General features: G+C 39.6%; 1 protein-coding gene across 3 annotated transcripts in view; it reads right to left on the reverse strand.

Annotated features, from left to right (window-relative positions):
- Nucleotides 1-659: 659 nt before the first annotated feature.
- The window catches only part of LOC140241858 (uncharacterized), a 99,418-nt gene continuing 75,712 nt past the window's right edge, over nucleotides 660-24,365 (reverse strand). The window contains exons 1-5 of one of the 3 annotated variants that reach the window (XM_072321612.1): nucleotides 20,395-20,517; nucleotides 13,192-13,334; nucleotides 12,146-12,286; nucleotides 3,042-3,112; nucleotides 660-2,586 (exon numbers count right to left, since the gene is read on the reverse strand). In XM_072321612.1, the coding sequence (XP_072177713.1) occupies nucleotides 1,081-2,586; nucleotides 3,042-3,112; nucleotides 12,146-12,266 (1,698 nt within the window). In that variant the 5' untranslated portion in view covers nucleotides 12,267-12,286; nucleotides 13,192-13,334; nucleotides 20,395-20,517 and the 3' untranslated portion in view covers nucleotides 660-1,080. Of the gene's footprint in view, nucleotides 2,587-3,041; nucleotides 3,113-12,145; nucleotides 12,287-13,191; nucleotides 13,389-20,394; nucleotides 20,518-24,365 lie in introns of those variants that run through there. The other 2 variants (XM_072321611.1, XM_072321610.1) reach the window with 2 other exon arrangements.

A 24,365-nucleotide genomic window follows, 5' to 3' on the forward strand; every position in this document is an offset into this window, starting at 1 on the left:
CTAATACGAAAAAAAAAATGTGTTTCAAAAAAGAAAGTATGCATTTATCTTGGATTGTTCACGTCAAGTAAGGGAAAAAATCCTCCTGAATGAATTGCACTATTATCTTTTTTTAACTTATCTAAGTTAAACTTATACACACAAATAAAGATCCTATAGACACATATAAGATTTAACAAGGCGAATTCTTAATGGTTTTGTCGTAAGTTAAAAATTTCCCCTTTTATGCACGACCATGCCAAAGCATATACAGACGTGTGCACAAGAATAATGTATTTTTCTTACTGTTAGGAATAATTAAGGCACTACAGCAGCAGCATTCAGATGGGCACAAAAAATCAAAGCAAAACAAAAGGAATAAAATTCAATGTCCATTACAGTTGTATTTACAACTACATAGGAATCACAGTACTTTTTGGTACATGTATGTGCAGATGTATTCATCGCAAGAGACTGAAGTTGTATTACTTCTCTGGTATCACATAATCGAACACACAACTGCAAATATCCATGGCATAGATGCACTGTTTTCAGTAAATAGAAAGAATTGCGGCGGGTCTAAAATGTTCATGTGCCTTTTCTCCTTTATTGTTGTTTAGTATCTTGTTAGTAATGCAGATTTCTACATTACCTCTCATCACGAGTATTTTTATGCCGCATCAGATACATCTTGAAAATGAAAAAAAAAACCATCAAAATTCTTCGACATCTTTGTTTCTTAGTGGTCAACGTGTAATATAAGCACATAAACTACATCTTATAATGGGGCAATGCTGTTTTTACTCTGAGATACGTATCATCGAGGTAGATTATCATCCAAAAGAATAAAAGAAGAGATTTTCCTGATGTGTGATAGGTCACATTACTTTGCAGTCAAGAAAAGACACGATAGCATATTCATACACCACAAAAACTGTCTTGATAAATCTGATTTTTCGACAGGTCATCGCGACAATGGCACCCTACAAAAATAGAACAAGTGGAAATGCTTTGAACACGCATAAAAGACTTCATTGTTTCACATTGGTGTTGGTCGGACAAGTGGTCAAAGACACTCACACGTCGGTGATGTAACATAGCTCAAGACTTCTTTTCCGTGTCGGCCAAAAACGCGGCGTTGTCAAATTCTGGCGCCACCTTGGCACCACTATTGTTGCTTGGAATGTCACTCGTGTAATCGGCAGGTGGAATGATCTGTTTCAACAACATGCAGGTCACTGCTACTCCGACAGTGAAGATGAGGACGAAGATGACCATGAGGGCGATCAGATCCATCTTGACGTCGAGGACCTGTACAAGGACGGCAATGACTACCATTAGAGCGTAGATGAAGACGACACCGGACACGTACAGGATCTCTTTGACAAGACTAGGAGTCTGGAACGGCTGATTAAGTTTCTCAGCTGAGATTTTCTTTTCGACCCAGAGGAAGAACCACATCACAAACCAGGCAATCAGGACGCAGAGATATTCGGTTGCTGGAATTCGAATCATCTCGTTCATGCGGATCCAGTAGCGTCCTTCCTTGTCGTAAAACACCCAGCCATACGCGCCGATCCCGGCGCCAATGTATGCGATGAATGGCAAGAAGTAGGTCCAGCGCGGCAGGAGTTTCCAAATGGGAAGACCGAAGAGTTGAGTCATGGTGAAAAGCCAGAGGAAGCCAAACATGAACATTGGGTAGAGCGCTGTGCCGTTGAGGGCTGGGCCACCGGTTTGCCAGGCAACCACCGTACCGTGGATGATTACCCATGCCTCAAGGAGAAGGCGCCAGTAGCGATTCAGGTGGACCTGTGTGTACATGAGACTTCCCTGCAGCATGAACATCCAAGTGTGAGTGAACCCAAGGGCGTGTCCAACAGTGTTCTCCATCGGGTGGTACCAGAACGTGAAGATTGCAGCCCAGGAGAAGGCATAGCCATGGTATTTGCGAATGAGTTCCTGTGGACCCCATGGAAGCCGGACTTTGTTGCTGATTCGACCGACGTCGTCTTTCGAAGGCCACCCGAACGCCATACCTCGGTTCCTGTACTCAATCATCAAGACAAACATGAGGAGCATGATCACAGAACCCTGGGAGCTCGCCTCCGAGACGTCCTGTGCCAAGGCGTCGTACGTCCAATGTGTCTGCCCAAGATGAAACACATGGAACACCATGTTGCCAATCAGAGGAATCCAGTTGAAGTACTTCATATTGGTCGAGTACTTCGGGTCTCCAGGAGTCGGGTAAAGATTCTTACTCCGCTGAGCGTAGTAGATACACCCCCACATGAAGAGCTGGTGTAAGACGTAGCAGATCCAGGTGATACTCCGGGTGAGTGCGGTGACTTCATCGGGCGGCAGCTGCCAGTAGTACCATCTAGCTGTGGCCCCCGACCCGTGTCTTCCTGGGACGCCGGGTTCTTCCTCGAAGGGTTCCGGAAGGAACCTTTCCTGCGAGCTTTCGCTGAGATTGTGATCATATCCGGAGTCTGCATCCCATCCCCGGTAGTCTCCGATGAAGATCATGGCAATGAGGATGCAAGTGATGAAGACAACACCGATGACCCATCCCACAACGTCCCATCTGAAGCCGGTATCTGCCGACTGAAACAACAAAGGAATATTGAGAACAAAACAGCATCTACAGTTCTGCTACGAATGTAGAAATATATGATAAAAACCGTTTGTATCTCCTCCCATATTAGCTGAGATTTCAGTCACTATCCCTCAAGAAATTGTCATTTGCGAATAGATAAGCGACTTGATTAACAAGTTCATTGCCGTCTCTCATGCAGTGTCTTTACAATTGAAATGGTGAAATTTAAGTCACTAAAGAGTTACAACGATGCTTATAACATTTCTATTCTAGTTGAACCTAAGTGTTATAATGTCTATTTAAAGTTGCTCTTAAGAAATCATGAAAGAATTGTCTTCTTTAAAATGTTGTATAGCATAAAAAAATCGGGCATTCATGTGATGTAAACAGACGTGATACTTAACACAGATTCAATGGAAAATTGGGATATAAGCAAGAAGGCAGAAGTATTATTTTCACTCACCTTCGTGAGGCTGGATGGTGTTGATAAGGAAGCAGCAGATACTCCATTACTCTTCCCCGTGCCGTTGGAATCTGTGTGTAGATATAAAAAGTAATCGCAATATGATTATTCGTGTTATTCTTTGTATATGATTGTGTGGATGTGTATGAAAGTAATAGAAGTACTCAGAATGGGATAACTCTTGTAGACGCACGCGCGCGAGTCTGCGTGTGTGTATGGGTGTGTGTGTGTGTGTGTGTGTGTGTGTGTGTGCGTGAGAGAGAGAGAGAGAGAGAGAATTTTCTATATGCGTGCAAGTATTAGTAAAGTAACCAATCGCTAATATGACTGCCATCTTTCATTACTGACACGAGTGCATGGCCGCGAATATATAAAACAACAGTAACACAGACACGCAAATTAAAAAAGGATTGATCAACGTGTAGTAGAAAGACATTTCCTTGATGCTACAGGACGTACTTAATTTGATTTACTCAAAGCATTTGAAAAAAACGGAAGGGAACAAAACAGTGTTCAAACGGTCGATCTGACAGAATTATGACATCATGGAAATACTCACAAATAAATTGATGAATATCAAAAACATAAGTAAAGGCGAAATTTCCCGCCCACGTCGACTGATAATACACCCAAGACGATTCTAAACCTTCGGGTAATTTATCAACGGATGTCGTCCTCATGATTCTGTACCGATAACACAGGTTAAGAGCAGACGATGTGCATTCGTGATATTTTCTATCTGTTACACAATGAAGAAACAGCTAATAACAAGTTGATCTGAACATGAACAATCTCAATTGCTCAGCTTTTGGCAGCTTTTCTGTAGACCTGTGTCACTTTCGCAGATTTACGAGAAAGGATCGATACACAGACGATTCACTGTAACCGACACACTTAACCCGCTGTTATAGGCGGAGCGAATTACAAGATAAGATACATATTAGTTGTTACATGTTGAAGTCCATAGTGTTGATACACGTGATGATTTTTTTTTTTTTGTGTGTGTGTGTGTCATGCAAGGAATAAAACAAACAATCTACATCATGACAGGTAGAACATTAACCCGTCGCTCTCGACATGGAGTAATTCACCGCATCGGCACGTTTGGTTCCCTATAAACAATTCAATCACTGATTTACATCACATCTTGCGTGACTCTTCACAGTAAAGCAGTATGCAGGACGTTGGACTTTGGGGCGTAATAAATCGTGTACCTCGTTCGTCATGTACCATTGCTAAATGAAACAGAGCTGCGACTGTGTATCTTGCCATGTCCATAATTCAAGTAAGGGAGAATGACCTTTGACGTTGGAGATTACTCAAGGAAGGCAATGGAGCAAACGGTGTACGTTAAATAGCAAAGAGGAATGAAGTCATTCACATTACTTCATTGCGCACTGACCAAACGGCATCAGAACCTTCATTACTATAATCAAACGGTGTTCGGCTTTGTAGCTCATGAGACTTCTTTTACCACCGCCATCACTGTCGTAATGATCCTACAGTCATAGTCCCCTTCTATACAGCTTGCGATACCATTTTCGCTCAACCTGATGACACTATGGATGATTTCATGTCCGGTGTTAGTGCTGGTGTTAGAAGTTAGTGTTATTTTAATGCCATTACCTGCGTTAAACCCGAACTTGAAATCATGCTATGGTGTTGAGTGTCGCGGGAGGAGGAGAGTTCCATTGTTCTTGTTGGTTACTTAATTATGTGCTTCTTTCCCATCAGCTTTGACATCGAGCAATGTTCGTTATTCCGATGGTTCTTTAATCCGAAAATGAAATCAGATTCTCTTTCCCGAATGTTAATTTTTCCGAAACACACAAATTCCATATACTTAATGTTCATCAATCAGAAAATGACACAGGGTTCGTTAATCCGAACATTAAATTATTGCGTTATGCCCGAGACTCGTTAATCCGAAAATGAGTGAGTAGTTTGTTAATCCAAAGGTTTGCTAATCTGAAAATGAAATCAGAGGTTGGTTATTTCGAAGTTTCCTCTATAATCGGAATATCAAAATAAATGTTTGTTTATCTGAAAGCGAAAAAAGTGCTTACAAACGAACCTTATTTCGTTTTCGGATCAACAAACCCTCGTAATAACGGACCGCTGATTTCATTTTCGGATAAATAAATCCTTGGAATAACGAACCTTATTTCATTTTTTAAGTGAACCTTTACTGGAATAACAAACCTTCGGAATAACAAATTGTAAACATAACATGTATTATAGTAACCCTTTATCTTCGCAAATCCACGGGAGAAAGTTGTAGGCCCTAATACCACCAGCGAACATGCCAGCCCGACCAGCGCACAGAGGAGTCTCGAACGAAAGACCACAGTGTTCTGAAATGTTTCATTTCTTCCTAATAGAGATCGACTACGTTTTGTATTTTTTTTTTCTTCAAAGAGCTTTATCTATTTTCACAGACCTTTCCTAAAATTTGATTCACACATATATGCCCCGATATAGCTCAGTCCCCCCCCCCCCCCGCCCACATAGTACAAATTTACCTATACGTGCACACACATGTTCACAAAATGATGCACACACGCAGAACAGAGTCAATCATGTCATATCCGAGCACACAATATGATGAGTTCACATTCAATCATGCTTAAAGACGAAACTACTTCATGGAACGAAGGTTAGAAGAGTAAAGGCCACTGGTAGAGAGATGAAGTGATAGGCTTATAGACCGACAAACAATTACATTCCTTCGAACGTTCCTTTAGACATGCAAAGCTATTATTTCAAAACAATACTATTCTCTATAGCATTATGCGGGAATGTCGGGATATTATACGCCGGATCCAGGTCATATCGCGCTGCATTTACCTGTATGCACGGGGAATCTAGAGCGTACGATACCACTTTGCATTCCTCGCTTTTCACAGTGACGCTATAGACTTGAGGCAGGGCCACACCTCCAGTCTCCTCGGATCTTGTCTAGAAGTCAAGCCAGATCCTCGATCAGACGTCCTCAAAATTACTTGCCAGCAAAACAATCTATTTGCACAATAAGTTTATAACCCATTCATATATTATGCAGTATCGTAGAAGTGACTCAGACCATCGAATGCTGGTGACCATTTTCCCCTGATCAGGCGACAGTATAAATGTCCAACAATTTTAACGCTATGAACTATGATTATTTGTACGTAACAACGTGTTCTAAACGAGACTTTGTCTATTGACCGTAGATAATTATCATAAAACTATCGGGAGCGGGTTGCAGTTGTGTAGTTGTGTGATGTATAATGATACATGTAGGGCCTACATGCAGTTGCGCGTGTGGGACTTTGACATCCTCTCTCGGATCACAAAGTCTATTCTTTCTGAAACTCTCAAGGACGTGAAAAACCACATAAATCAGCCTAAATTCGTCATTATATCAACTGCGGTTATACACAATTTCGTGCACTTTGAACAGAAATCCATAATGAGGGTGAGTGCCGTTTGTGGAACGAGCTTGAACAGGAAGTTGGCTGTTAGCATTTAACAATACTGTCAATGTGAACTTAAAATCCAGTTGAACCATCACGTTTCCCAGTGGCGTAAAAATCACAACACGACAGGTATGTTATGCATTCACCAATGAATTATTATGGAGAGGAAACAATATGACGAGTTAAAATCAAAAACAAAAGCAACAACAGATTAACGTCATTTTCAAAGTTTTTTTATCAACAGTTTTTACAATGATATGGTATGTATATATTGGAGTTTTTCGTCACTGACGGGAAAATGAGGTGGAATAATGCCATTGTTATTTAAACAGAAGAGAGAGGGATAATGAGGATAGATTTTAGATATTTTAGACTAAAACCAGCGTCCACCCCCCCCCCTCCCGTTTCACGGTCCTTGAAGAGGGCTCTTAGGCTTATATGCATGTTAACCCAGTTAGCGTTTTTTTTTTTTTTTTATTATCACCGCCGACCTACTGGATTACGCTTGTTTGTTTGTTTTTTACTTCACATTATTCATTTATTGCACGTATACCTAGCTGTCCTAGAGTTGTTTTTCAGCCATTAATACTTTGTTACAAATATATAATATCACACTGAAATTAACTGGAATGCATGACTATGACTATAGTTTTTCACAGCGGTAACGAAAGTGGAGTAGAAGTCTATTATATATTTCAATCCGAACCCAATCCATTCAGTACACATTTACATGCACCGCTGTGTACATCTTGCTCTTGGCGCGAGGAAAATTGGCCCAGAAATGCAAAGGATTGTAAGAGAGGATGTGTGCAGATGGAAGGTACGGTTACAGTTCGGTATTCCGAAGGTTCCTTATTCCGAAGGTTCGTTATTCCGATGGTTCGTTATTTCGAAGGAATTCGTTTCTCCCGAAGCGAAATCTATAAGTTTCGTTATTCTGGAGGTTTGTTTGTACGCGTCTTTTTTTTTTCTTTTTTCCCCCTTTTTAAACAATTTTTTTTATTAACGAACATTCGGAGCAATGAACATTACTCCAAGGTGAGGAAGATTTGGTCATGGGTCTACGAAAGCACGTTATGACCTCCCAAATGTGATCTTGTGGATTTGAAAACTATATCATCAAAACGGAAGAATAAATTATAATATTTTGAGATATACGAAATCACACGAGTTATAAACTTAGGTGAGAATGGTTTTCCTGGATTAGTTTTCTCTTTCATGCACAGTAAATTTAGACCATGCATAGCTGCCTGTAGCTGTGCTTCTTATCAAATTCCTTGAAGCGTCATTATTCATCGTCAAGTCACAGTGACTGATCGAAATTTTTATGAAGTTTTTGTTTGATCTATACGTTTGTCTGTCCTGAAAAGAGGCCTCTGCAGATTATTATCCTAATAGAAACATGAATTATCACAACTACATAATCATTACTTCTACATTACCAATAATCATCATTAGCATTAACGTAATAGTATCAGTTTATGTAAATTCCGTTATAGTCACACTGGTCCTTTTGCAACCCGGTTGTCGAAAACTTAATTAACTACAAAACTGTCATCTCAGAGGCTAGACTAGGCTAATTTTGATATGTCAGTCGGTTGACAGATTGAACAGGCTCTTTTTTTTTAAGTTCCCTCCATCCTTACTATCTTGTGCTATTTCAACTCAAAGTGATTTCATGAAGATCAAAATGTTTTTATATTACGTAGATTCATATGTGTTTGTATGCAGGTGTGTATGTATTATACTTTTGTTATACAACGTACAACTGTACTATTTTTTTTTATTTCCTTCATGACATTGCACCTTCTTGTTCAAATCGTCAATTCTACTTTGCAATAATTTTGTATCATTTGGATATGTGGCCTAAATGAATGAATAGAAATGAAATGAAATGAAATGAAATGAAATGAAATGAAATGAAATGAAATGAAATAGATTTGGAACTGTATTGATTATATAAGGTTGTAACAGGTCGTCGTCTCTTCTGCACCTCTTAATTTTTCTCCGCATAAAATTATCTCTTTATTGATAAGTCAAAGGAGACATCGAGGGGGCCCCTATCACATGCAATGTTCTTATCTGATGTGAATACTCACATTATCTCATACTTTTGTATTTCATAACTATAGATTTCGCAACCATCATCTTCAGGTACATATAAGGATGATCGCTGCACAATCGGTCTTTCTGGTTATCAAGTACACTCAAGGGAATAAAAATTGCGATAAAACTTTTCAAGATCATAATTCAAATATTTAGATTGTATAGCAGCTCCCTATTTGAACCCCGTGCAATAACACTTGTGCTCTTAGCCGCATGACCCGGGGCTTTATATCAAATAATTACATCTGGGAAAGCAAACAATGAAGTTCGACGTGAGCCACTTCTATTTCAATCCTGCGTGGGATAAATGCACACTCATACAGATACAAAAACACATCTTAACAAGAATAAATGAAGAGAACGAACTTATAGAAACGATTTCAGTGTATGACGTAACCTATGGGAAAAATGACTGCGTATTATAGATGAGAAAAAAAAATGACTGAACAAAAGGAAATTACTATGTGCATTGTCCTCCCCCTCCCCCGACTACTGAAAAGGACAACACAAAACCATTTCATGGGAAAAATGAATAAGATTTATAGAAAGAGACACAGAGTGGTTATAAGTTATATCATGTATAGTAAATGTACTGCGCATACATAAATTATTTCTGTCTGTTTTGCTTTAGAGGGGCCGCGGAACTTATGGTTCAAGAAATGAATAAAGAAAATTGAAAAAAAAAACCGCAAGAAAATCCAGAACTTTGGAGGGCTCCTTGATGGGCGGCCTCTAGCTGTTTTGAACTTCGTGGCCATGCAAGAGCATCTTTCTGACAAAATAATCTCGGTTCTGATCACGTGCAAACTACAATTTCTACTTAGAAGATGACAGTGTGAACGCAGCAGTGATGGTTCCTCGTTGGCTAATACAGTAACTCTCAGGAGGGAATAACAATGCATGTCATCAGCCATTGTCATGTAATATAGTATATCAAGATAGATGCATGTATCCTATAATAGTCTTTCATTCAAACTAGTCACCAGCACACGCATGTCACAACATAGATTCTGCTCATTCGCCTTTGCGTTGGAAGTTTAGGCCCTATTATGTGTGCTGCAAAGTTTTCTCGTCAGAAAAAAAGTGATTGTCACATGGATAACAAACATGATTATAAGAATACTATACTATGACAAAATGATTTGGTGCATCTACATCAGGAAAACTTCGTACATTCTAAACTTGTGGATACATTACACTTACAATGTTTTCTCATTCTGTTTCTGGCTTTCATGGATACACAAGACATCGACAAACTTTTTTGTAAAATGATACACATCTGATTTGCCATTTGCAGATGAAACAAAAACCCATAGCATATAGTGCTTTAGAATAGTTCTAAAATGTGGGTTAGGGATAGAAACAACCACTGTAAAAATATGAATCCGTAAAATTGATGTTAAGTATTGTTAAATATACAAAACGTGAATAATAGTTATAATAAAAATGTTTCCAGACTAAACGGTCTACAGTTACGGTTTACTGAGAAAAATACAGAAATCTCCTTATATTTTATGCTTTATCGCGAAAATTTTACATGATAGTATGTTTTGTGGCACAACAGACCTACACATATGCATTAAATGTTGTATCTTAAAATTTTTTTAAATCACCGTTCCCAAAGGTATACTGGTCTTTAAAGGTCTACCTTTGGGAGCGGTGATTTTAAAAATGTTCAAGATGTCGCATTTGATGCATATGTGTAGGTCTGTTGTGTCACAAAACATCCTACCATATAAGATTTTTGCAATAAAGCCTAAAATATAAGGAGATATTGGTATTTTTCTCATTAAACCATAACTGTAGACGATTTAGTCTGGAACATTTTTTATTATAACTATTGCTCATATTGTGTGTATTTAACAATATTTAACATATATTATACGGATTCAAATTGTTACAGTGGTTGTTTCTATCCCCAACTCACATTTTAGAACTATTTTAAAACACTAATACTGAGTTTTTGTTTCATTATGCAAATGGTAAATTGTGCCTTTAATATAATCTTGGAAACATTTTGGATGCCCTTTAAGCCGTTACTCATCTTCAGCCTTGGACTCGTTTATTTTGCAATCATCAAATATTAACCAGTCTTAGCAACAGACCTAGCACGCCAGCTGTCATAAAACCTTGCCAAATTAGATTTCAATGCAGATAGCACAGCTATGCCAGCGGTCATTCGTTGACCAAGGGGAGGATTTAAGAAATGCTTCGAAATGTCACTAAATTGTTTCTAAATTACTGAAATCTAATATATCAATAGCAGGGAATAGAGTTATCACTCTGGGTTAGGCATGATGCTGTGTCCAATTACATTGTACTTGCTCGCCACCAAAAAAAAAAAAAAAAAAAAAAAAAAGCGTGCAAGACCACGATGTCCGACTCAAAGGACGAGGAGTTACGTAATCACTCAATAGGCATACGTTTCCCTCAGGATAAAATAACAAAGCACACGGATAAGATCTAGTTGATAACAAGGCCGCAAGCATGCTTATAATACTGGGATCCCTTATGTCTCGTTTGACCGATCTGCCTAATTTATAGATCGTGGCTTCGCGACAACATGAATCTTTCGAAACGATTTTATCTTGCGATGTAACGTCATGTTGACAGCACAAGTGATATATTGATTATCTCGTAATTCTTTGGTTTCTTGTTTGTTTATTTATTCTGCATTTCACATTAAAAAGTACACAGAACAATACATGAATCATACATAAATCAAAGAAAGGTGACAAAATGGATGGATTGCCCATTTCAGATTCGCTATTATAATGATTCTGTTCTTCCATTGGGATCCAGTCACATCATTATTTTGACGCAACATGCAACAACATAAAGCTCCCATCAAAGTTTCGAAATCAGTTTTTGTGCTGACATAAGCAGCTTCAGTCTTTAATATCAGCTTACTCAAATAGAGAAGATTATTGTGTATAGTTATTAATCATGATAATTATACTCTATAATGAGAACAGGATCATGACTGTAGAATTTTTCTTTTTTTCATTGAGATGAAAGCTGAAAAAAAAAACCGACCAAACTAATGAAGATTGGAAAGTGGGGGAACTCGAGTCAGTCCATGCATGTTCTAATTGACTCGCATGACAAGAATAAAGTACTAGTAAAACCGGGAGAATACATAACAAAATGTCGGCAGAACAATAATCATTATGTCCATAATACGCCACTAAAATCACCTCGTTGAATAAGGGAATACTTCCACCTCCCTGGGAGTGATAACCTGTTTCGTTACTCATTATGTTTCCACAATGATTTGATGCAAATCACATGATGTCATGTTGTCAGAGAAATAGAAGGATTGGTTTAAAAAAAAAGTCAGTGAGACGTTCGTGAGACGTGTAATTCCCATCATAAAGATCAGACAGCACTAGGCTGCTTTACTAAACAGGTGCAACCTTCAAACGGATATTCCGAAACAGCCTATATAATCATGTGACTTTTCTTCTGGACTGAGTTTACTTCAGTTGCTTGCTAAGTTGTTAGTTGTTGTAAGTCAAAGCTGGTAATGGATTGAAATACCTTTGATTTCGACTTGCGTTGACTTCTTGTGGCCATTTTGTCCGGCGATGTGTTTTTCCTCATCCACCCTCGAATCGACCACGCTTACAAGCTCAACAGAATTGTTATCTTTCGATGTCATCTTCGATCATCTGCTGTCATCTGCAATGAATATCCAAAAATAATATTTCCCTCTACCACAAGCTCACAACCAGGTATAAACGGTAAACAATACGGCAGTATTTTTTTTTAAACAGATATACAGTATGTTATAGCTGCAGAGATCTGGTCCAATCGCGATGATGACGTTATGGCGTATGGCGTTTCTCGCGAAATCTACAACATTATAGTGCATATCTATAGATGAAGAACAATTTCAATACTGCGAAAAGCGCAGTTGCCCAAACGGTGACATGGTATTGTTGTATAGGCACAAAGAAAACTGACATGAATAAAATCATATTCGTCAGTCCACTGATGATGATGAATAGCACACATAGCTTCGTGCACACACTGAACATTCAACGTGAATGTGCGCAGAACGCATCAATAGGCGAATGGGAAAAGCTCCTCTATACCTCAATGTTCAATTTATACTACAGCTGTATCGAATAACAGAGGGAGATAGATAGATAGATAGACAGATAGATAGATGGATGGATAGACAGATAGATAGATACATACATTGTACATACATACATACATACATACATACATACATACATACATACATACATAGAAACATGTATAGATAGGTGAATATTGTAGATATATACAAATATATGTATATAGTTTGAGTTAAACAGTGAAGTACGACATAATCCTTGCATTATCATAATGAATTCAATCAACGTAATGGCATAGCATACCGCTATAGCGGTATGCTACATGTATGCCATTACGTTGATTGAATTCATACTACATAGGGTATACCCTCACTGAATCCAAGTGACACCTGCCATGCATGTAATAATCATAAAATAGATTGTCCTCGATCATCCGCCTACATCACGAGAAGGATAAATACTCTTTTTGAATTCAGTAGTCTGTATATTTACCATACTCACGAGATTCCGAATCGCAAAGGATGTCTCTTGCACTGTTCTCTTCAATCTTCTGCACAACCAAATCTTGATTTCAGTGATGTGCAACTGGAAGATCCCACTCAGTAACTGTCAGTGTCAAGCTATTGCTCCTGTACCAAGGAGATCTGTCAAAGATCGAGAAAATAGTACGTTCTATGAGAATGAGGATACCTCCTTGGAATCTCTTGTGCTTATACTGTCCGGAGTGGGAGTAGAGGGAAAGAATAAATCACATCTCAACTGTGGGGGCCATTCAAGTGGGTGGGTGGGTTGAGAACGCTATCAGTCTCCTTCAGACGCTATAGAAATTACGGGACTGTCAGAACGGCGAACTATCACACAGGGAAAAAGAATGCGCCAAATCCTTCCTGTAAGGTCCCATGCGCGGAAGATGACGTGTTTACGTCACAAATTTATTAAATGATAAGAGATGAACAGTTTGATAATGGTCATGCAGCAGTATTGAAAACTACAATATAATACAAAAAAAAGCACTTGCAGTCGAAGCGAATACACTGCGCAGCTTCGTCTACGCATGGAGCTATACACAATGGATTGGTCAGTGCATTGGTCCGTGACAGGATGGGCGCTGCTATTCACAAAGTGGACAAACAATAACACACGTGGGGTGTCCACGTGCAGGATAGACTGTCCACGGTTGAACGACATCCTGGTTTGTGAATGGGCGGGGTCTAGAGAGGGGGCGAAAAAAGCCCGGGCGAAAAAAGCCCCCCCCCCCCCCCAGAAAAAGAGAGGAGGAAAACACACACACACACACACACACACACATACACACACACACACACACACACACACGCACACACACACACACACACACACACACACACACACACACACACACACACACACACAAAAGACCCCAGCATCTTGAAGGTCAAGTTCGTCATTCTCCTTTGATTTTAGAAAATTTCAGATTTCTTTGGTAAGTGCCAAAACTCGACCTATAGACAAACCACTCGGGGAGTGCATGACATGCGAATTGGATATCCAAGATATGCAATGACCATAAAGAGCAAGGACTCATTCTTTTAATGGTTTTATATTTAGAAATTTGTATGGTGGTGTAGTTGTACTTTTATTAAGCGGAAGTAGTTGGACTTGCTCACAGCCAAGCCTTAGGTATTGCTGACTAATTTCCATCAATGTGAAACGATGCAGCCCCTCATTTTGCATCATGTAATGGTTAGTGTTGTCACTTCTTGGAATATGAAAGCTTTGAAACTGTAGCCTCTTTAATAATATTCCTATTTTAATGACTTAATCAAGATGAAATTAAACCTCCCTGTTTTAATAAAACTTTTTTCAATAAAGTTGAGTCGATTTAAAGGGGGATGGAGCCCAAATAATATGATGCGAATTGAGGGACTGTAGAAATCATGGGCGTAAATCCCGGGGGGGATGGAGGGGGGGATATATCCCCCCCTGAAATGGAGGAGGGGGGGATGGCCTGTACAATCATCCCCCCCTGAATTTTGAAGAAAAAAAATGGAGGAAGCAGAAATGTGATTGTATCAATTTTGGCATATTGCATGACGTTTGTACGCCGGCCTTCAGACAGGTAACAGAGCTGAACAGTATTCTATCTTGTAGGAAATCGAATGCATAATTTTCTCAAGCGCTCGCTCGCTTCGCTCGCTCGCGGACATGGACATACACTGTAAGGTATGGCTCAGACGTTGACAACGTCAAATAGTGTAGGCCTACATATAAACATGCTAAGACGAGAGTAACTTGGGACCATCTGCAAAATATGTACGAAAACAAACAAACAAACAATAACAAAACTATATTGCCATAATTGAACCCCCTCCATTTCCTGAATCATTCATGAGGAACGACAGTGACTGATAATTCAGTCAAGATACATCTGTGGGTATACCCAGGGAAGATCAGGGGCGTCGAAAATATCTCGGGGGGGGGGGGGGCAAAGGGCATTTGCCCCGCCCCTACGAAAGTGTTTAGGCAGGCAAATCATTTATCCCCCAAGCAATTTCCGAGATGAGGACAAATTTCGAACTTTCTTAATGGAATTATTGTCCAAATACCGCCAGAACTTTGCACCAAATCGTTGAATTGCAATCATAAACATGCAAAAGCTCCGCTATACTGGATCCCTTTCGATAAGTACACTGTTGAGATTGACGTATATTTCCCTAATTTGTCAAAGAGTGTGCAGCATATCTTTCACTTAACAAAAGGTCCCTCATATGCAGAGGCGTCGATGGGGGGGGGGATGGTTCCCCCATAAAAGTGGGACAAACCAAATCGCAAAAATATAGCTAAAAACGGCGGTTTTTGGGGTGTAAAATGTCAAAATTTTAAAGCTCGCTCGCTCCGCTCTCTCGCATTTAAGCGCTAAGCCATTCCCCTGATGTTGCTACCAGTGATTGACAGCAGTTGCGCCCGGTGCGCCCCCCCCCCCCCTAATCTCCAAAGCAAAAAATATAGCTACAAATGGCAGTTTGGGGGACTGTAAGATGTCAAAATTTTTCAAGCTCGCTCGCTTCGCACACTCGCATTTAATCATTATGCCATTCTCATGATGTTGCTGCCATAAATTGCCAGCAGTTTTCCCCCGGTGCTCCCCCTTAATTTCCAAAGCTAAAAATAAAGCTACAAACGGCAGTTTTTGGACTGTAATAAGTCAAAAATTTTGAAGCTCGCTAGCTCCGCTCGCTCGGATTTAATCATTATGCCATTCTCCTGATGTTGCTGCCAGTAATTGCCAGCAGTTTTCACCCGGTGTGCCTCCCCTTAATTTCCAAAGCGAAAAAACACAGCTACAAACGACATTTTCTGGGATTGCAAAATGTCAAAATTTTAAGGCTCGCTTGCTCCGCTCGCTCGCATTTAATCGCTATGGCATTCTCCTGATGTTGCTGCCAGTGATTGACAGCAGTTGTGCCCGGTGCGTCCCTTTTAATTTCCAAAGCGAAAAATATAGCTACAAATGGCAGTTTTGGGGACTGTAAGATATCAAAATTTTCAAGCTCGCTCGCTTCGCACACTCGCATTTAATCATTATGCCATTCTCATGATGTTGCTGCCAGTAATTGCCAGCAGTTTTCGCCCGGTGCTCCCCCCTTAAAGGTCCAGTTTACCTTTGGGAGCAGTGATTTCAAAAATGTTCAAGATATCACATTTGATGCATATGTGTAGGTCTGTTGTATCACAAAACATCCTACTATATAAAATTTTTGCAATAAAGCCTAAAATATGAGGAGATATCAGCATTTTTCTCAATAAACCATAACTGTATACGGTTTAGTCTGGAAGCATTCTTATTATAACTATTGTTCACATTTTGTGTATTTAACAATACTTAACATCAATTATACGAATTCAAATTTTTACAGTGGTTGTTTCTATCCCTAACTCACATTTTAGAACTATTTTAAAGCACTAATGTTGGGTTTTTGTTTCATCTGCAAATGGTAAATTATGCCTTTAATCTCCACAGCGAAAAACATAGCTATAAACGGCAGTTTTGGGACTGTAAGACGTCAAAATTTTGAAGCTCGCTTCACTCACTCGCATTTAATCATTATGCCATTCTCCTGATGTTGCTGCCAGTTATTGCCAGCAGTTTTCGCCCGGTGCTCCCCCCCCCCTTAATTTCCAAAGCGAAAAATATAGCTACAAACGGCAGTTTTGGGACTGTAATAAGTCAAAATTTTGAAGCTCTCTCGCTTCGCTCGCTTGCATTTAATCATTATGCCATTCTCCTGATGTTGCTGCCAGTAATTGCCAGCAGTTTTCGCCCGGTGCTCCCCCTTAATTTCCAAAGCGACAAAATACAGCCACAAACGACAGTTTGGGGGACTGTAAAATGTCAAAATTTTCAAGCTCACTCGCTTCGCTCGCTCGCATTTAATCGTTATGCCATTCTCCTGATGTTGCTGCCAGTACAAACTGCCAGCAGTTGCGCCCTGTGCGCCCCCTTAATTTCCAAAGCGAAAAAATACAGCCCAAAACGGCAGTTTTTTTTTACTGTAAAATGCCAAAATTTTCAAGCTCACTCGCTTCGCTCGCTCGCATTTAATTGTTATGCCATTCTCTTGATGTTGCTGTCAGTAATTGCCAGCAGTTTCACCCGGTGCCCCCCCCCCCCTTAATTTCCAAAGCTAAAAATAAAGCTACAAACGGCAGTTTTGGGACTGTAATAAGTCAAAAATTTTGAAGCTCGCTTGCTCCGCTCACTCGCTCAATCATTATGCCATTCTCCTGATGTTGCTGCCAGTAATTGCCAGCAGTTTTCGCCCGGTGCTCCCCCCTTAATCTCCACAGCGAAAAATATAGCTACAAACGGCAGTTTTGGGACTGTAAGATGTCAAAATTTTGAAGCTCGCTTCACTCACTCACATTAATATGCCATTCTCCTGATGTTGCTGCCAGTTATTGCCAGCAGTTTTCGCCCGGTGCTCCCCCCCCCCCCTTAATTTCCAAAGCGAAAAATATAGCTACAAACGGCAGTTTTGGGACTGTAATAAGTCAAAATTTTGAAGCTCGCTCGCTTCGCTCGCTCGCATTTAATCATTATGCCATTCTCCTGATGTTGCTGCCAGTAATTGCCAGCAGTTTTCGCCCGGTGCTCCCCCTTAATTTCCAAAGCGACAAAATACAGCCACAAACGACAGTTTGGGGGACTGTAAAATGTCAAAATTTTCAAGCTCACTCGCTTCGCTTGCTCGCATTTAATCGTTATGCCATTCTCCTGATGTTGCTGCCAGTACAAACTGCCAGCAGTTGCGCCCTGTGCGCCCCCTTAATTTCCAAAGCGAAAAAATACAGCCCCAAACGGCAGTTTTTTACTGTAAAATGCCAAAATTTTCAAGCTCGCTCGCTTCGCTCGCTCGCATTTTATTGTTATGCCATTCTCCTGATGTTGCTGCCAGTAATTGCCAGCAGTTTTCGCCCGGTGCTCCCCCCTTAATCTCCACAGCGAAAAATATAGCTACAAACGGCAGTTTTGGGACTGTAAGATGTCAAAATTTTGAAGCTCGCTTCACTCACTCACATTAATATGCCATTCTCCTGATGTTGCTGCCAGTTATTGCCAGCAGTTTTCGCCCGGTGCTCCCCCCCTTAATTTCCAAAGCGAAAAATATAGCTACAAACGGCAGTTTTGGGACTGTAATAAGTCAAAATTTTGAAGCTCGCTCGCTTCGCTCGCTCGCATTTAATCATTATGCCATTCTCCTGATGTTGCTGCCAGTAATTGCCAGCAGTTTTCGCCCGGTGCTCCCCCTTAATTTCCAAAGCGACAAAATACAGCCACAAACGACAGTTTGGGGGACTGTAAAATGTCAAAATTTTCAAGCTCACTCGCTTCGCTCGCTCGCATTTAATCGTTATGCCATTCTCCTGATGTTGCTGCCAGTACAAACTGCCAGCAGTTGCGCCCTGTGCGCCCCCTTAATTTCCAAAGCGAAAAAATACAGCCCCAAACGGCAGTTTTTTACTGTAAAATGCCAAAATTTTCAAGTTCGCTCGCTTCGCTCGCTCGCATTTTATTGTTATGCCATTCTCTTGATGTTGCTGTTAGTAATTGCCAGCAGTTTCACCCGGTGCCCCCCCCCTTAATTTCCAAAGCTAAAAATAAAGCTACAAATGCCAGTTTTGGGACTGTAATAAGTCAAAAATTTTGAAGCTCGCTCGCTCCGCTCACTCGCTCAATCATTATGCCATTCTCCTGATGTTGCTGCCAGTAATTGCCAGCAGTTTTCGCCCGGTGTGCCTCCCCTTAATTTCCAAAGCGAAAAAATGCAGCTACAAACGACATTGTCTGGGATTGCAAAATGTCAAAATTTTAAGGCTCGCTTGCTCCGCTTGCTCGCATTTAATCGCTATGGCATTCTCCTGATGTTGCTGCCAGTGATTGACAGCAGTTGTGCCCGGTGCGTCCCCTTTAATTTCCAAAGCGAAAAATATAACTACAAATGGCAGTTTTGGGGACTGTAAGATGTCAAAATTTTCAAGCTCGCTCGCTTCGCACACTCGCATTTAATCATTATGCCATTCTCATGATGTTGCTGCCAGTAATTGCCACCAGTTTTCGCCCGGTGCTCCCCCTTAATTTCCAAAGCTAAAAATAAAGCTACAAACGGCAGTTTTGGGACTGTAAAATGTCAAAATTTTCAAGCTCACTCGCTTCGCTCGCTCACATTTAATCGTTATGCCATTCTCCTGATGTTGCTGCCAGTACGAACTGCCAGCAGTTGCGCCCTGTGCGCCCCCCTTAATTTCCAAAGCGAAAAACATACAGCCCAAAACGGCAGTTTTTTTTTTTTTTTTTACTGTAAAATGTCAACATTTTCAAGCTCGCTCGCTTCGCTCGCTCGCATTTAATTGTTATGCCATTCTCTTGATGTTGCTGTCAGTAGTAATTGCCAGCAGTTTCACTCGGTGCCCCCCTTAATTTCCAAAGCGGACAAAATACAGTCACAAACTGCAGTTTTGGGACTGTAAAATGTCACAATTTTCAAGCTCGCTTGTAACAGTTTGTCAGAAATATATCACTCTCCTCCCACTTTATATTTCATGCAAAAGAGTGAGACATCCGATCCCTGTAAAGTGTGTGTGTGTGTGTGTGTGTGTGTGGGGGGGGGGGGTTACCAAGCTTCTCTCACCCCCCGTCCCCCTCAAGGCTGCGCCGGTTCGGTTATGGGCTTGTAATTGTGGTGATGGTGACTATCGCCGATCATCCCCCCCCCCCACTCCTCAGTATGGATTTACGCCTTTGGTAGAAATATAAGTGAAACATGGTAATGAAGTTTTAGGAATTTCAGACATTTCCAAGTTATGAATCTTAGAGTTTCGTCATGATAAGAAGACCTCAACAATTCGTGATGTCATAGTAGGACAACGATATAAAGGAAATGTATAAATTCAACACGTTGCCATTCTTCCAGCACACAAAGACCACTTTGCTTACCTCTTTCAGAAGGCAAGGATAATCATATTATATCGCCCTCAACTTTTCACTAACACTACTGTGTGGAAGGAATGTGCAGGGCCTGCTTTTACCAAAACAAAAAGAAAGAAAGAAAACACTGAGAAATTATGTGGTATGATCAATTCATTTCCCTTTAACTAAACTTTATCGACAGATAAACATTAATACAGAGTGGAATTATCGACTGATCTTGAATATTACCCCCTTACCTCTTCTAGAGGTTGATGGTTAACATAGTGCTTCGAAGTCAGTCGCTGTGTTAGTTCACGACTCCACATTATTTCCATTATGAGAAGTATACACAGCCCAGTCGCTGTAAGTAGCGACAGCGTATTAACAGCGTCTGGTCGGGCTGTATATGAGAAGAATCACAGGCAACGGAGTGTAAAGATCGCGTGAGACATATTATTAATGAAATGGCTGAATGCGATATTATAATGGAGATCATTAGGTGAAATCATCCGCCCGTGTCGTTATCCGCAGTTATTTGTTGTATATAATGTCTGTGTTATTTTGAGATGTAGACGGTATGTCTTCCATGTACAAAACAATATTGTATCATTCACGTGAAGTGCAATCAATAGCTGTCCAGAATATCTATGCAAATACAGTTGTGCAAGGTCATATAAGTGTTCAGATCTGACAAATTGTCTGAGGTTCCCACGGGTATGATAGAGAGAATTGAATGCTAACATTGAATGCGCGACACAATTATCAAACATTGCCTGTTCGCAATAACCAATACATGTATATATTTGTCATAGGCCTACGTACTGATTTAGCGTTAGAAGGGTAGACATTTAATTGTTGTAAGGCTTCTTTGCTGAAATTATGTCGTAATTCTCTGTTCATATTAGAAACTTGAAGTACATCGCAGGAAAATCATGATCTTATGAGTTCCTCCTCGGGCCCGCTTTTATTCATTCTTGGCGTGATTTACTTGAAAACTTTGTCAAACTTCATGTCCCTTCTTCTATGATTGCCGAAATTCCAACATTTTTCTTGTCACAAAAGCCCTTATATAGTGGATAGAAAACTTAAATCAGTTCAAGTATGGATTCAAGCTAACAAAATATCTCTAATTGTAAGCAAAGAATTTTTTCATTTGTTTTTAATATATCCCTTCGTCATATTTATGTATCATCTACCAACGACTTGCCAGACATTATCTACCATTACGTTTTTTGTAAAAACAAACAAACAAACAAACAAACAAACAAACATGCAACCCGATACTTATCATACTCCGTGCACGAGACAAAAAGATTAATAAGCTCACATTCCACGTTGTTGTTGTTGTTGTTGTTGTTGTTGTTGTTGTTGTTGTTGTTGTTGTTGTGGTTGTTTTGTGTTTAGGGGCGTTTTCCATTCTCTTTAGAATATTTACGCGGTGTTATACTTTCACATAGTCTTTTAGCCCAGAAAATTGCATTCACCGGACCCCGGTCACTTTGGAATGATCTTTCTGAAGATATAGTTAAAAGTTCTTTATAAATATATGTTAGCTTTGAAACAAAACAAAAAATAAATTAATGCTGGTCAACTATGTTGCCTGCATGACTGGAATGCATTGACCTGTTATCTTTATCATTCCTCTTATATTGGTGTGATAATTATGTTTAGACCTATTATGAAGTGTACGTTTGCTTTGCCTCGGTTTCAAAGGCAAAGAAAAATATTTTTGCTTTCGCTTTCGTAGTCTCTTTGCGCTCGTTCTCATAATTCTAGTACGTGAACCTGACGTTAGATGTACTCGTATACTTGTCTAATTTATTTTTTTACCTAGTTCTCCTTCTCGTTCTTCATTCGACGATTACTTTTCACCCTTTGTTCTTTGCTATTTCAGCTTCTACATGTGTCCTTTAGTGTTCTTTTTGTGCCTCATCGCCATTGATGATAATGAAATACATTTATATAGTCAAAGTGCTATTCAATATTATCTGAAGCACATTCGAAGGTACCCGGCCTTCTCTACTGAGTATAATGTACTTTGCCCTATAAACTGCTGGAAAAAGCTACGCACATATAGGGCTCACAGGGGTAAATAATTCCCCATAGAGACGTGTGTTAAAATTCAAATCCCCCCCCCCCCCAAAAAAAAAAAATCTGTTAAATAGCTGGGAGAAATGAGGTGTTTTATTTTCTCTAACCTGGATAAGTGAGATATATTCTTTCATTATTCCAAGGCGGGTTCTTCAGCTCAAACTCTGTCCAGGGGTCCGCAAAGCCAGACTACTAGTTCTTGTCACTCAAAAAACACCTGTTTTGTGTACATGCACCCAATGAAATATAGTCCCTTCAAATTCCTTGAGAAAAGCTTTCATCTTCCAACAAAAAAGCAGTTTGTAGAGGAATTCATACTCAATATTTAGAGCTATATTCACTTTTTTGCCAAACTGCATTAATGATTTTTAATGACTTTTTTTCTTTATTTATTTTGGTATCTTTGGCACGATACATTCCATTTTATTTACAAGTGTGAACCCTATAGGGCCTATACGTACATAATTATCTCAGCATCTTCCTAGTCAATAGAGGGCGTACTATAACATAGAAGCCCAGAAACCGTTTTGAGCTCTATGGCTGTGCAAGCCCAGCGACATAGAGGGCTCGATCTGTAGAAGCCAAAATTCATCAGTAAATGAAAAGTGGATTCAGCTACTTTTGAGAAGCTGTTCATTTCATATTGCAACAACACGAAACAATTCCTTACTTCGCCCACAGATGTTTTATTTTTACAGCGGTCGTTTATTCGTTTAACTGATATTTCTGTTCTGATATCAATGTTCCTCGAAAACTTGAGTATATGACTTCATGGCTATTTTTTAAATATCTTTCTCTTGTTTTGTTTTGTTTTTTCAGTTTGACCTAATAATGTATCATTACTTTTATTTACCCTGGATGGAGCAGTTATTAGTTGAAGGCGTTTGTCACGGGCCAATGAATGTGTAATTATGTTTTATTTAAAAATCTGCGTATTCATTTCTCTCATTTTTTTTTTCTTGGGGGGGGGGGGGGGAGGGGAAGGGGCAGGGAGTGTCAGTGCCTGAGGTTGGTGAAAGTGTAGGCCCTATAAGGCACACACACACACACACATAACAGACAGACACAGACACAGACACAAACACGCACAACTAAAATCAATGAAATGCTAGGGTTGAATCTTTGGAAAGTGATGAGTTTTCGCGTCCGTCTGTGTGTGATATAAGTAAGTATGATTGTGCGTGTTTTTTTTTCCCGTCGACAGTCTTTTTTTTTTTTTAAATTCTAAACTAAAATTATGGTATATCAGTCAATAAATTACACCATTCAATTAATGTTTCACTCTCTTTTTTGTTTATTTGTTTTGTTTTTTGTTTTTAAGAGCCAAAAGTGGGGGCAGGGGTGCTTGGGGGAGGGGCGTGCTGCAGTTCCCCACCCCATTCTGAGACTCCTTAGGCAGTTGTTATAGGCCTATCTTATACAAGAGCACTTCAAGTGGCACAGCATTCATGTCCTCACTCAAGTCATGCAAATCAATCATGAAAACAAAGTCGAAGTCAAATAAATGACTAAATAACATCATTTTCTTTTAAATAAATGCCAATGATTTGAATGTTTGGCAAAAGCTCAGTGTAATGGAACTTCATAATAAAGAGGTCGGATATAACAAAACCGTCTTAATAATAGGAATTATAACCAAGGTGGTCTCAGGCCCCAATTCGATAGAGCACAGATCCTATTCATAAATACAAAAGTAGCTCTTTTCAATGTATTTCTTTGTTTTAGTGTTCTCTGATATGAAACTTTACGTAAAAGTAATTCTAAGCGTCAAGAAAAGAGTGTTCAAATATAATGACTTTGGCAGTATTTTGCAAATAAAACTTTATATCGACAATGTCTTGAAGGACAAACACAAGCACAGCTATGATAATGAAGGACCTTTGTATGGCGGAAGATCGTTGCGTGTTGACCGCTGTATACTCGCCGTGTTTTTTCCTTCATTTTCTGAGCAAAATAAGATATGCATACTGATTGCAATAAGTATAAAATATAGATAATATAAGGACCCTATTAATCATAATGATAACAGTAATAAATAATTTGTTAGCAATACTATGTCATTATGTATAATAAAATGCAATTACTATCATTCTTATTATTTTCATCATGATATTGTTGATAAAGTGACAACAATATA

This window comes from Diadema setosum, chromosome 18 (genome assembly GCF_964275005.1).
Source record: "Diadema setosum chromosome 18, eeDiaSeto1, whole genome shotgun sequence".
In the NCBI taxonomy this organism is placed as follows: domain Eukaryota; kingdom Metazoa; phylum Echinodermata; class Echinoidea; order Diadematoida; family Diadematidae; genus Diadema; species Diadema setosum.